This window comes from Ochotona curzoniae, unplaced genomic scaffold (assembly GCF_017591425.1).
Source record: "Ochotona curzoniae isolate NIBS_2020 unplaced genomic scaffold, NIBS_Ocur_1.0 contig_2210, whole genome shotgun sequence".
Lineage (NCBI taxonomy): Eukaryota > Metazoa > Chordata > Mammalia > Lagomorpha > Ochotonidae > Ochotona > Ochotona curzoniae.
In genome coordinates, this window is record NW_024465369.1 from 5567594 (window position 1) to 5582256 (window position 14663).

Sequence of the window (14663 nt, forward strand, 5' to 3'; positions counted from 1 at the left end):
TGTCTATCATTTTTTTTTTCCTTTAAAATAAACTGAATACAATGACAGCAAATTGGTGAATGGAGCCAATAGACAGTAGGAGGGTGACATCATCCTTGGATTGGTGAAAATGGCAGCATTTCAGAACTACACAAACCACTTAGACAGAACCCTCAGAATATGTACACATTGAGGCTCTGGGTTGATATGAGGTGGCGGTTCCTCATCCCTGGGTACTGGGACATGTGGAAAGTCACGAGTGGTTTCCCTCTTTGCCTTTCCCCTTTCCTCAGAATCAACAAGAAGAAATAGCAACTATGGAATGGAAGCACTGGGTTCACCCAATTTTCCCTAAACCCTGATCCCTCCCACCCTGATCAACCATATAATCCTTAATAAAATTTTAAAAATACTTAAATAAACTGAATATAAATAAGCATTTTTAAAGGAGGAAATAAGTATAAATATTTTAATTTGGGGTTTTCAGCTTTTGTCTCTCCTAAGGCTAAAAATGTCTTAGTCTTTTTAAACCTATATTTATTTATAAAAAGTACTAATTGCATGAACTAATTACATGTAAGTTTAAAATTATATTTATTTTGTACCTAAAGAAAATATTCTACCTGAAATGGACGGTCACATATGTTGATTGCTGTCATTAACTTAATGTTTTCCCCAGTTTTATGGCTCACACTTCATTCTAACAATCAGACGTGAATGACTAGAACTCTCATTACCAAGTAACTTAGGAGTGCATGCCACTCCCTGTTCCTGCTCTACTCATAAGGATTCCTGAAGCTCATGTTTACATATTCCTGATGGTTGCCAGGCCTTGTCTGTTCCAAATTTCCATCTACAATTGAACTTTTGATACTTTTTTTTTCCAAATCATCTGAGCATTACAGTTCCCCTTCCTCACCATGTTATGCTTGCCCTATTTCCTATTCATTAAAGTGGCATTCGTTGCTTTTGGGGATGTTGAGACTCATAGGAAGGAAGAAGTGAGAACAGAAACTGACTTAAAATCCAACAGCTATTCACTTTCTGGCCTTCCTCTTGATCCTTTCCGATCTCCCTTCCCTGAACATACTTCCACAACTTCTCTTGACTTCCATGATATATTCTTAGCTCAGGCATTAAAAAAACAACAACCCTCACTTCCTTATTCTAGCCCTCTGATTTGTTCTCTGAGCACTTTACTCCCACTATGCTACCTTGACCACCTGGATAAGCCAGGCTGAAGTGAAGAGCCAGGAGCTTCTTCCAGGTCTCCCATGTGGGTCTTCCAACCACAGGGATCTTGGGTCATCTTCCACTGCTTTCCTCAGGCCATTAGCAGAGAACCAGTTCAGAAGTGGAGCAGCTGGGACACAAACCAGCGTCTACATGAGATACTGGTGTTGCACAATGCGGCTTCCTCACCCCCATCCTGTCCTAACAGCATGTTTCCTGGAAATAGGTCTTGTTCCTCTTCAGTGTAAGCAAGTGAAACGTGCTTTCCTCTTTTACAAATACCAATAAACGGTTTCAGTTTTAATTCACCCAATGAAAACATATGGATCCTCTTTTAAAAAGACAATAGATCAGGCTTTTTTGCAGCATCAGAAACAAATTTTAATCACAAGAAAATTTTAATCACATTTTTGAAATCACTGTCAGTGGCCATGTTTTGAAATGACCTATATTGTTACAAATTATTTTTGTTATCTAGTGCTACAGCTTCAAATCCTTAATTGCTGGACTAGTATCTAGAAAGGAACTGACTTTGAAAATCCTCCCCAGGTCGGCTGAAGTATTAAATCTACATCTTTCCTTTCCCATATTGAAGAACTATTTCCCCAAATCGTCTTTTTGAAACACAAATCTTCCTAAATCCATTCATCATACACTTACCACAGTAAAGCATTTTTTACCCTTGAATATTACTCTCAAACTTAGAACACCCATCCTGAAATAGTTCACATGAGGCTTTGTTTTTATTAAGATTATTGGTGTCAGTGTCTAAATGAGTTCACTCCTTAATTTCCTAAAAGTGAAGATTCTTATGGGCACATTTGTTTTGTCAGAGTAGTATTGCCATCTGTAGCTGCTCTGCTGTGCAGTCCAAGAACCTACTGCAGGAAGATTTAGAGCAACGTACAACTGCTAATAAATGAAATTCCCAAGAGCATTCATTTGGTTAATATCTCATCTAGGAGGTCTGTCTCAGTGACCTAGACTAACACCATATTCTAAAGCAGTAATGGGGACCCTTTTGTCTGCTAAGGGCCATTTGCATATTTATAACATCACTAGCAGGCCATCCAAATTTTCAACCTCAAAATTAGATTTCTAATGATTTATGGAATATTGAGTCCCACTTCTGCAAAGGACATCCAGGGTATGACAAGTTGCTCAGGTGTTTGCCTTCCTGTCTCAGAGACTGATCTAGCACTAGACTAATTGGTTGCTTCTTTGGACATGTATTTGTTATTTAAATGCTGTGTGGACACATGTATTTGAAATTTATTGGATTGAAAAGTCACAAACAGTGGAGTCTGTCCCTCAGTGCATTTAGGCAGAGGATCTAGTTTCCCTCTGGCACACTGTGTGTTCAGCCTTATTCTAAACACAGCTGTCTTGTCATGTTTGCTGCAGGAGGTGCTGATGTGTAGGTTTGGCACATTCACCTGGTCAAGTACCCACTGTTAGTCTCATAGTTACTATGAAGGCTGCAAAGATGGCCCCTCACTCATGTCTCCTTTTGAAAGGCTCCTGTCCTAACGGGCAACTCAGGCAGGAAAACACTTGGCATTATTCTCCTATCAGAAGCATATAAGCAGCTTCAGCAGGATTCCAGAGAATTCGCTATCTCTGTCCCTGTCTCTTATTTTGGTTTCTGTATTTTCAGAGCCTTTGATACACTGAAGATATGAGAACATTGTCCTTGAAGTGACTGAATACTTATTATCTCTGCCTTATGATATTAGAAGGGCAATAAACTCTCAACAGTTAGCCAAAAACAGGGAACACATTCCAGCTACAACAAATTGTGTAATTGCCATGAGATGAGAGAACAAAGTTTTAAACATTTGCAGACAGGCTTCGATATTAAAGCACACGTGTATGGGCACATACATGCAGAGATGCATGCGTTTACATACACTCACTGTATGCAAAAAAAGAAAAAGAAAGACAGGAGCAATGTTGAATAAAGAATGAAATGTAATTAGAAAAAGAAAGATAACTCGAAATCAGAATGAAATGACATTAACAGGCGCCCTAGGAGAAACACGTTGCTTAAGAGAAGGAACCTTTCCAATGAGCTCCCAAGGATCCATGACTGTTAACTGAGTGCAATAAACGTGGTTTAGTGAGAACCTGTACAAGTACCTGATTGTGACACAGAGAGTTGATTTGAGGATAAAGAAAAAAGGAGAAAAGGGAGCAAAAGAGTCAGTTTTTTGTTTGTTGTTCATGAGAAGTAGCCCACACTACAACGATGTCAGCGGTACATTTTCAGTAAATGTTGCCTCTGCATATCGACTGGGAGATATGGCCATGGAAACGCAACCTATGATGAAGGGAAGAGATGGCTGAAATTTTTTTCTCCATTCTCCCCTGTCTGACTGAGGAAGGAGGAAGTCAGGGTGCCTTATTTTTAATACAGAAGGGCAAAGAGAATTCAGTTTCTATCATGCTGAAAGCAAAAGTAACACTCTATGTTGTGCCCAACGAGAGTCATTATGCTAACACTTCAGTTAGTGTAGAACTGATCGGGTCTGAAATGGCACCAAATCCCAGTCCTGACACCAGCAAATTCTCTGCAGTTAGCCCTTGGTTCCTCCTCTTCTGCCAGGTGAAAAGAAATAATATTGGTGACAATTGACATGCTTCATAGTCTTATAAAGTCTTGTCTATAGGCACATTTTTATTGAAGACAACAATCCACTGTCATGTGAATGACAGTGTCTACTCACGACCCTCATTTTATTTATCCAACTGAGATTTAATTTTTTTCTACTTTATTCCAATTTCACTTTCCCCTAGATCATATCTGAAAGCTATTGCTTTCTCTTCTGAAATATTAGGAAAACATCAAATATCTAGGCTGTGTTTTATTTACCAGTTCCTAACAGTAATAATATCATGGGTTAAGGTAAGTCTGGGAATTCGAGGCTGATCCAGGAGGAGGCAGAGGTCTGTGAACACTGTATAAATCCAAGCAGGATTGTGTGCAAAAGCACTGTTTGTGTACTCTTCTGCACGGTCAATTACTTTCATTAGATCATAAGGGAGATTGGGGGACCCAGAGAGCTTACCACTGAAATCTTCCTGGAAACACATAGAAAATATTCTCTCTTACATTTCCTTGTCCAAATCCAGCTTAATTCCCTAATGCCTCAGCACTGTTTGCCGTGTGAGAGCGTGGTTCTAAATACCCTCACCATGTTAACTCAGTATGTGGAAGAGCATGCAGAAGACGACTATGAAAAGTCCACAGAAAAACTGAGTTATAAAACAAGTTTAGGAGCAGATTTTCTTCATAGCCACTCTGTGCAAGGAAGTACCTAGGTTTGATTCCAGGCTCTGGCTCCTAACTAGATTCCTGCTAATGCAGATGCAGACCCTGGAGGCAGCAGTGACAGCTCAGGTAGGTGAATTTCTGTCAATGAAGTGGGAGACTCAGCTTGAGTCCCTAGCTCCTGGCTTTAGGCTTGGGAATTATAGGACTCCGATGAAGAAACAGGTGGATAGGTTTGCTCTCTCTCTTTCTCCCTCTCCTCATTCTCTTTCCACCTTCTCCCTTCTCTCTCCTTTCTTTTCTATTTGCTTGTCAACTCTATCAAGCAGCAAACGTTTTTAAAAGATAAGCTTATTTGTGTGCAAACAATGGTTTGAAAATCTATGCACCATTGTTTTTCCTAAGACACATTTTCCATAAACTTTCCACTTGTTATATCACAGGGGATAAAACTGAGTCACAGGTTCACAAATCTAGCAAGAGGAAAAAATCTAGACTTCGTATTTAGGTGGTTGGACTTATAATTACTGCACAATACTGTTGGGGTTCACAACAAAGCAGTAATAGAAAATCCATAATTAAAAGCTCATTTGTTATTAGCATAAATTTCTGAACAGAGGGCTTTTTAAAAAATTTCACACTTACAACTAATAAAGCTGCACTAGCAAGCCACTTTATTTATTTTCTGAACATTTATTGTTGACCTGCACTATTCTTTCCATCACACAATGATTCATGTGCATTATCTCAATGATTGCCTTCAGTTATACTCAAGGTCAGTATTGTAATCTTCATTTTACAGATGACGAAACTCATCTCATAATACCGAGTCTCATCTCATTCACAAAGCTTAAGAATTCAGCTCATGTCTCCCTCCCTTGTCATATGACACATCTCTCAGCTTCTAGCTGGAGTAATTTTTCAATAAAATACAACAGACAATGCTAGCATATTTTCCAATTCAGTGCTTCAGTGCTAATTTGTCCAAATTTGGGACACATTTTAAAAATACACCTAGTGACTGATGGCTTAAGCTGTTTCTGCATACAAGTGGTAATAAGTAGCTCAAACTCACATTTCGGGGTGTCACATTGCTCCTTCTTTGCTGCTCTCATTTCTAGTGATGGCAAATCCACCTCTGAGGTCCTGAAGTCACAAGTCTTGCATCCACTGACTCCTCTTCTTCCTTTTTTCCACAACTCTTCTTTTGTTCACACTGTATTCACATCTTTGACACACTCCTAGGAGCCCAATATATTTAAAAATATCCAGCAGCTTTTCTTCCCCTTCCATATTACTGGTCTAGGTTGCCATGCTTTATCACCCAGATTAATGTAGTAGCCTTTTAGGTATTTTCCCTGCCATTGCTCTTATGTCCTTAGTCTATTTTCACCTATAGGGCCAGAGTAACCTTATTAGTAAGTGAATTAAAGTAACTATCATGTTGAACTGTCCTATATAGAAGCTGCTTTTGACTACTGAAATTGAAATTGAGGCTTAATATTATGCTGTTGACTCATACTAGCCACCTTCCAAGATCTTCATAGCTACAACCATATTTGAAATACAGTTATAGAACATGTTCATGAGTTCAGAAAGCTCTATTAGATAGTAGAGTAATTGACAGTAAAGTAATAATGTGATCTGGCATGTAATCCATTTTCTTCACCCAATCCAACCTTACTTCTGTCCACTTTCTCTCTTGTCTACCCAGTTCCAATTCCATAGGCCTTCTGCCTATCTAGAAAATGCAAGATCCAGGGCTGAGAGTAGGTCTATTAGGCAAACTATGGGCACCTCTCTTATGGGCTATGGATCTCACTGGTGAACATGAGAACCAGAGCTGGGGGCAGACCTAACTAGACAGGCGGTAGTACCTGCAAGCCTAAGTGTGAGCTAGATACTAGGGTCAGATGGGCTGAGCTAGGCTGCGTCACCCATTGGTGTCACACATACTGGCATGCACAGGAACCAGGGCTGGGGGTAGGCCTGGTGGGCAGCTCCAATAAGGCTGCAGCTCCCGCTCGAGTACATGAGGGCCAATTGTGTAGCTGGCTGGGTTGGTCTGGGCCATAGTGTCCATTGGTTTGCTTAAGACATGGGACTGGAGAGAATCAAGATGGCAGAATAGGGTAAGGACACGTTTAAACAGATGGAGAAATATTAGCCAGTGTGAAGCAAGAGGGCACATTCCAGGAAATACAAGAGGACAGATTGACAGCAGAGGGGCACCTGGAGACATGGGAAGGCAGCAGACGTGGTAGTGTGGTGTTGTGGTGGTGACTGGTGCCCTGGCAACATTCAGCTAGTGGCAAACTGAGTCAACCCACAGGCCAGAGTGGGCAGGTAGGAAGGAACTTTGACTGGGAGCTCAGGAGGTGAACAAAAGCAGAGAGCTGTCTGTCCTGATAGTCTGTTTGACTAGTAGCAGAGACAGTGCAGCAGCCCAGATGGGCAGTTTTGATGGATTTGGCAGCCCAGTCTGACGCCTGGAGCCAAACTGGGCACCATTTTGTTTAAGGAGGCAAGAGCAATGGACAGTACTACACATGCACTAAGCTGGGAGTGAGCTCGTTTCTGGGCCAGTGAACTGCAAGATTGTGGCATCCTAAAGATTCCACCCAATATAGGTCCAGGTAGCCCTCAGACCTGATTGCCAGCAGATCAACAACTCTAGTAATGACACATAAGGTGCCATTTCATACAATGTGTCAAAGAACTTAAGATTGCAGGGACAAAAGTGAGGTGCACATGCACAGAGCTCATGAAAACACACTGCACTGGTCCCACTGGAAAATAATACCGACTGTGGCATCGTACTAGTCAAAATAGGTCCGTGTGGTCCTCAGACCTAATGTCAAATAGGTTCCGGCAAGATCACTACCAGCAACAACCTAGCTATAGAGGACACCTGGTGTCTCCCTAATCCTGGGATCTGCTCGAATCGGAAATGAAAGAAAGTTTGTAGAGACAATAATGCAGCCTCAGCACGGTATCACAGGAGGTGGAGAGTGGTGAGCCAGCAGCTAGGGCTACGGAGATTATGGTGGAAATCTGGAACTCACTGGAGGAAGTGGCACAAATGACTGCAAACAAAGAACTGGATACCAACTGCAACAAGTAAAATCAAACTGTAGACCTGCAGCTTACAAACCTTCTGAAAGGAGAAGAAACTGATAACCAGAAGTACAATGACCAAGAGCAAAAGAAGGCATTCAAGGAAATCAAGGAATACATCACACTGGAAATGATTCAAATGAAAGCTGATATATCAGAAATGAAGAATGCAGTGGACCAGATTAAAAGTACAGTGGAAAGTCTCCAAAGTAGAATGAAGGAAGCAGAAGAATGAACCTCAAAATTAGAAGATATTTGCTGTCACCAGGGGGAAACAAACAAAAAAGCTGGAAGCAGAGCTGGATCAGGCCAAAAAAAGTATTCAAGAATTGAAAGACACTATTAAAAGGTCAAATAGAAGAGTAATGGGAGTCCCAGAAGATGCAGAAAGAGAAGCTGGGTTTAAAAATGTATTGAATGAAATAATAAGGGAGAATTTCTCAAATCTGAAGAAAGAATTGAGAAACAACATCTGGTGGGTGGGGCAGAGAACTCCCAATAGGGTTGACCAAAGCGATCTTCACCATGACACATGATAATCAAGCTCTCTTCAATCGAACACAAGGAAAAGATCCCTAAACGTGCACATGAAAAAAATCAAGTGACATATAAAGGAATGCCAATTAAACTCACATGAGATTTCTCACAGGAAACTCTACAGGCAAGAAGAGAATGGAGCATAGTCCAGATTCTAAAAGCAAAATATTGTCAGCAAAGGATAATGTACCCAGCAAAAAAAATTTTCTTTGTCTTTGAAAATGAAATAAAATTCTTCCACAGTAAAGAAAAGTTAAAAGAATATCCCTCTTCCAACCCTGGCTTATAAATTATACTTACAGATGTTTTCTTGACAGAGATGAGGAAGAGCACCTACCAAAACCAAAGGCAAATATAAAGAACATCCCAGTAAAATAATAACAGAAATCTAAATCAATGAACAATCCATTGTCGAAATGACAGGACCAAATTACCACTCATTCATATTAACCCTGAATGTAAATGGCTTATACTCATCAATCAAACATCATAAATTAGTAGACTGGATTAAAAACAAGACCCATCAATTTGTTGCCTACAGGAGACACATTTCATCAACAAAGATCAGTGGAAACAGTACCATGAATTTTGATTTTTTTGTTGTTGTTGTTTTCATCTCTTAAAAATACTTCTTAAATTATTCAATGACTCATAGATTATACAGTAGCATCATTTTCTTCAAGAAGGTTCTTGATTTTTATTTCTTTGTGACACATTACTCATTCAGTAGCATGTTATTTAACTTCATGGCCTTGTAAATTTTGTTTTTTTTTTCCTTCCTGTTATTGACTTTGTTTTGTGGCTTTTCATTTAAAGGGATATGTGGTAACTAAGTAATGGAGATTGTCATACCTAGCAGCATATTATTTAACTTCATGGCCTTGTAAATTTTGGTTTTTTTCTTCTTCTTGTTGACTTTGTATTGTGGCTTTTCATTTAAGGGGATGTATAGTAACTGTAATGGAGACTATCATATCCAGATGTGAGGATACTAAGCAGTATGCATCTCTACTTCCAGACAAAGATAGACTCCCATTGACACTGTTTACTATATCTTTACAATGGGATGCTGGAGACTCTGCCATTGTCCATGCCCACAATGATGGACATATGACTGTGTATTAAGAACTATACTATAATAATGATATAGGAGAACTCAGTGAGGAGGGGAGGAAATGGAAAGGGGATAAAGGAAATCACAGGGCCTACGGAACTGTGTCATAAAATAATAAAAATTATTAATTAAAATTTTAAAAAGAGATGGGGCTGGAGACAAAACTGACCCAGAAATTGAAACTACCAGTGTGTACATAGGTTGGCATAGGTTAAGGCTGAGCCAGACCCTGTATTGGCAAAAACACAAAAGTCAGGTCTACGGACACCTCAGGTAAAGCTTTTTTGGGGGGAGCACCCCAACTGAACTCCTGGATTGAGAACTCCAACCATGGGGAGAATTGTAGGGTCTGTGGACAGACCATATAGTGAATGTGTCAGAACTGGGCCTCCTCAATGTGTAAGACAGAGCTGTGGATGGTATGCTCAGAAGCACATAGAGGATGTGGCAGTCCACTGGGGCCTGCAGAGGACATCTAGTGTTTTAGCAGAGGATGGAAGGCAGAACAAATTGGACAACTCTCCCAGCCAAGTGTTGATAGCAAGTATCTGGGCAGATGGAGACTCTGAGATGGACTGTGTTAGGCAGTGGACCTTGGAAAGATTTCCTCATCCTTGAATTGGCAAGATCGACAGCATTTCAGAATTATCGAAATCACTTAAGCAGAACCCCTGGAGCATGCTCTACATCAGGGACCCTGGGATGACACTGAGTGACCATTCCTCATCCTGGGTACTGGTGCAGTTAGGATGCTGCGTACGGCATCTCCCTCCTCCCCACCCCCGCCCGCCCTCCTCCCTTTATCCAGATGCAGGAAGAAGAAAAAAGAAAATCTTAAACAGGATCTCATCCACTTTCCCCTAATCTTTGACCCTTCCAGCCCTGATAATTATTCTATATGGGCATGCATCCTTCTCAACTATTTAAACATCATCAAAAATAAATCCTTAAAGCTTTAAATAGCTAGCTAGCTAGATAAGCCAACATGCTTCTATGTCTGGCACTTCATAGTTGCTTTTCTATCTGAAGTAATAATTCCTTTGCTGTCTATAGGGCTTGCTCTCAGATCTCTACTCAAATGTTGTCTTATTAGAACATTTCCATGATGACCCTAGGTAATGAAGCAGACTCTTCAACCATTCACCTTTGATTTTTTATTTGAAAGTCAGTGTCAGAGTAAGAACGAGAGGAAAGGATGAGAGAGAAAGAGAGAGAGAAAACAACCATCCCATCCTTTTATCCACTAGCCCGCTCCTCCAATGGCTGCAGCACCTAGGGCTATGCCAGGCAGAAATCAGAAACCACAGATTCTTCCAGGCATCCCATGAGGGTACTTGTATGCCTTAGGCAATCTTCCACTGCTTTCCCAGGTACATTAAAAGAGAGCTAGAAAGTAAGTGGAGCAGCTGGTGTCCAACCTGTACCCATGTCAAAAGTCAGCAATGCAGGTGGTGGTTTAATGTGATAAGCCACAAGGCCACCTCCTTCTCAGAACCACTTATCCCTTCCTCTGATGAGTTTTTCACTTAGCTCTCTCTGCTCCTTACACTGTACTTAAATTAAGTTGCACCAAGGGAATGCATAGTATTCTGTTCGTTTTTCTACTGTTAGCCTTCACTGCCTGACAGAAGGTCAATGAGAGCATGAACTTTGTTTTGTTGCACAGGAACCAGTGCCTGGAACAAGCTGTTCACAAAATATGGATCTCGTTTACCCCAGAATGACCTCTGCCAGTATGTCACATCATTTGAGATCACTCAGATGCTCGACGACTTGGGGATTAAGTATGAGAGCTGTGATCTTCTGTCCACCATGGATATATCTGACTGTTTCATTGATGGCAATGAAAATGGAGAGCTGCTTTGGGATTTTTTGACAGAAACCTGCAACTTTAACAAGACAGCACCACCTGATCTCAAGGCAGAAATTATGAAAGATCTGCAAGAGCCTGAATATAGTGTTAAAAAGGAGGGGAAGGTTCTTTTTAACAATAATCTGAGTTTCATAGTGATTGAGGCATAACTGAAGAGAGTAGGTTAAAAACTATGTCTGAAAAATAAAATAATCATTCCTTTACTTCAACATTAAAATTATCAAGTAAATATCTTAAAGGAGAGAGAGATTATCTCAAATATGTTTAGAATATTCCAAGGCATTCCTGGTCTTCCATGTAGATTTATGTGAGATATTGCAGGATTTAGTCTATTCTTCTTCTAGATAAAGAACATATGTTGGCTAAACAGCACCTATGTAGACAAAATTGGGTTTCAATGGTTCACTGACAGTAAAATCCATTCATTTTACTGGTTGTATAGAAGTTTGTTAGAATACTAATGAACTATGTTATAGATTCTTTGAATACTTCTGAAATATATGTATTTGTCATTACGTTGCATACTAAGTATTTTTATGCATAAAAACTGTTGAAAATGGAACATGTTTATCATGGTAGAAAAATTTTAAATTCTGAATATTTTCTGTGAACTTGTGGAAAAACATTATTATTTGTCTTCTATTATGTTTTATGTACTTTTATTGATTATTGACACCACTTCAGAATATTACAACTTAACTCTTTGTTATGCATTCACTTCTCATTTTTTCCTCTTACAATTTTATCTGTGATTTAGCAGTTTTTTAAAATATACTTAATGTTTTCTACTTCATGCAACCTTAATATAATTTTCATTTTCTTATTTCTGGGTTTCTGGTACATTTCAAAAGCCCTTCTAAAATAAATTTTCTTTAAAAATGTAATGTTTTATCAGAAGTAATGATTTTACTTTTTGGAATGTTTGAAATTTCAATACATGCAAAGAATGAGATTGAATACAAGCCATTCCCAAGCTCATCAAATATTAGCCAGCCACAGGAACACAATGTACTGAAATCCAAGAGACTATACTAGATTTTTTTTTTAAATTTTCAAGTATTTTTATTGGAAAGACATTTATAGAGAGAAGATAGAAAGATCTTCCTTCCAAATCCAGGAGCCAGGAGCTTCTTCCAGGTCTCCCACACAGGCATAGAGTCCCAGGGCTTTGGGCTGTCCTCTCCTGCTTTCCCAGGCCACAAGCAGGGAGTTGGATAGGCAGTGGAACCGCTGGGGCAGGAACCAGCACCCACACACAAGATGAGGATTGTAGCCACTAGGCTACTGTGTTGGGCCCTTGTACTAGCTTTAAATGTATCTTTTACTAGTTATTAAATTTCCAGAAAATCATAAATATATTTTGATTTATTTAGTACCTTGTGTCACTGTACTATCCTTTAAAAGCAAGTGTCATCTTTGAACATTGTAATTTTGGAAAGTAAGAGAGAGAGAAGGAGAGAAAGAGAAATCTCCCATCTACTGGTTCACTCCACAAATGGCTGCAATGGCCAGAGCTGGGCCCTATAAAAAGCTAGGAGTTAGAAGCTTCTTCCAGGTCTCCCACATGAATGTTGGGGCCCATTCCTCTGCTTCCCCAGGCCATAAGCTGGGGTCTTGAGAAGTTGAATTGCCAAGACATGAATTGATGTGCCTGTGATGTCAGCACCAGCAGGTGGAGAATTAACTTGTCATGCCACTGTGCTAGCCCTAAAAGTTCTTTTTTGTTTTATGTTTTTTTTTTTTAAAGTGTGTGTCTATTTATTTGAAAGGCAGAGCCATGGAGAGAAAAAAAGAGAGACACAGATGAACATCTCCCTTCTACTAAATTCCTTCTACTGGGAGGGCCAGGTGTAAGCCAAAAGCTTCTGAAACTCCATCTGGGTTTCTATATGAATGACAGCGATTCAGTTCGTTGAGGCATCACTTATATCAGCAGGCATCTAGACAGGAAGCAGCACCAGGACTTGAACCCAGGCCCTCTGACTTGAAATACAAGTGTCAGAACACCTGCCCCGAGAGAATTTTAAGCCACTTATCCCATGCTCCTTATTTTGTCATTCTTTTAAAACCATTATACCTCTTCAGGGAAGTAAACAACTACTTCTGCAATTTTTATAAGGAAAGAACTACTATTCCTTGTCAAAAACAGGTGGATAGTAAGGTTTCCTCAGGAGTTCATGAACTCCTGGTCTCCAAGGAAGGAGGCATTCAATCCAATTTGACATGTAGTTTTTAACACAGGACTACCGCTCCACATTGCACTGTAGTCACAAACAGAAGTCTGCATTCATGCCTAATCCCTGCACTCCCCCTGGGAGTCCACTAGAATGCAGAGCCTACTTATGCTAACACACTACCAGGCCTTGTTTTCCATAATAAATAAAATTGATCTGCATTGGCCTTTTTTCTCAGACAACTTCATCAGTGTGCTTTGAATTATAGATTCCAACCAATGAAACAACATTTGCCCTATCAGATAGTTGAATATGAAGACTAGACCATTCATCATACTGATACGTACTAGTGACAAAGGAAATCTGTGAGACACACATGAATGATGGGTACAGGACTACGATGACCTTGAACAACTTCACCAGAGGAATGACAATCAAGATTCTGTCGAGCAACCTATAACCTTTTGTAAAAATCATATGTGCAAAAACAAAAATAGGACTAGCATGCTATTCAAAGATTGAAAGTGATGTCTCTAGGATGGTATTCACAAATATGGCCTTTTCTCATTCTGGAAAGACTGTAGTGTAAAATACAAAGATAAATACATTCATTTCTGCATCAGTTTAATGCAACAGGACATGGAAGTATTTTCTACAAGAAAAATCATTACAAATACCTAAAGGTTAATGATGAGGAGCTCTCTAAACACAAATGATAGAAAAATGGGCTTCTTCATGCAGCATCTGATGTTACAAAAATTTGTGACAGTCACATATTGATTTATCATGCTTCTGCAGTTCAGAAAAAAGCACGCAGTGTAATCTGGAATGTTACCTTATGCATTGTTTCATATTATCACAATTTCAGGTAAGGAAACTGAGATAGTGTTAATATATTAACACACATTACATGTATCCTATACATAATGTCTATATTGGCCAGTTACATTTATAATCTTGTATCTTAGATACAGAGTAAAATTTCATAGAATTAAATTAACTTGGCCCCTTAGTGTCCATCTGTAAACTAAAGGATATCTGATAATAAAATCAATCAATGGTTAAAAGAGAAATGGGAAATCAGTATCTGTCTTGAATGATGCGATATCAATGATGCATCAAAGTTACAAAATCTGACACTTCATGAATATGCTTGTTTGAAGCTATTCACCAAAGCTTGGGCTCTCCCATCCAGGTTCCTTGACTTTTGCCAGTACTTTTTAGTCTCTATCCCCTCCTTTTTTCAGACATCACCAATTTCATGGTTAAATTCTATTACCCCTGTTCTCCCTATGATTTAGGTGCTACACATCCACAGCACATGATCAACTAATGCAGAGTAGTTAAAGCTATGTGTCATGTAAC

At 39.5% G+C, this 14663-nt stretch overlaps 1 protein-coding gene across 1 annotated transcript in view; it reads left to right on the forward strand.

The window, feature by feature from the left end:
* HNMT (histamine N-methyltransferase) overlaps positions 1-11948 on the forward strand; it is a 37446-nt gene extending 25498 nt beyond the window's left edge. Inside the window, exon 6 of the mRNA XM_040971518.1 lies at positions 10918-11948. Within this exon, the coding sequence (XP_040827452.1) occupies positions 10918-11273 (356 nt within the window). The 3' untranslated portion in view covers positions 11274-11948. The remainder of the gene's footprint in view (positions 1-10917) is intronic.
* Positions 11949-14663: the final 2715 nt, after the last annotated feature.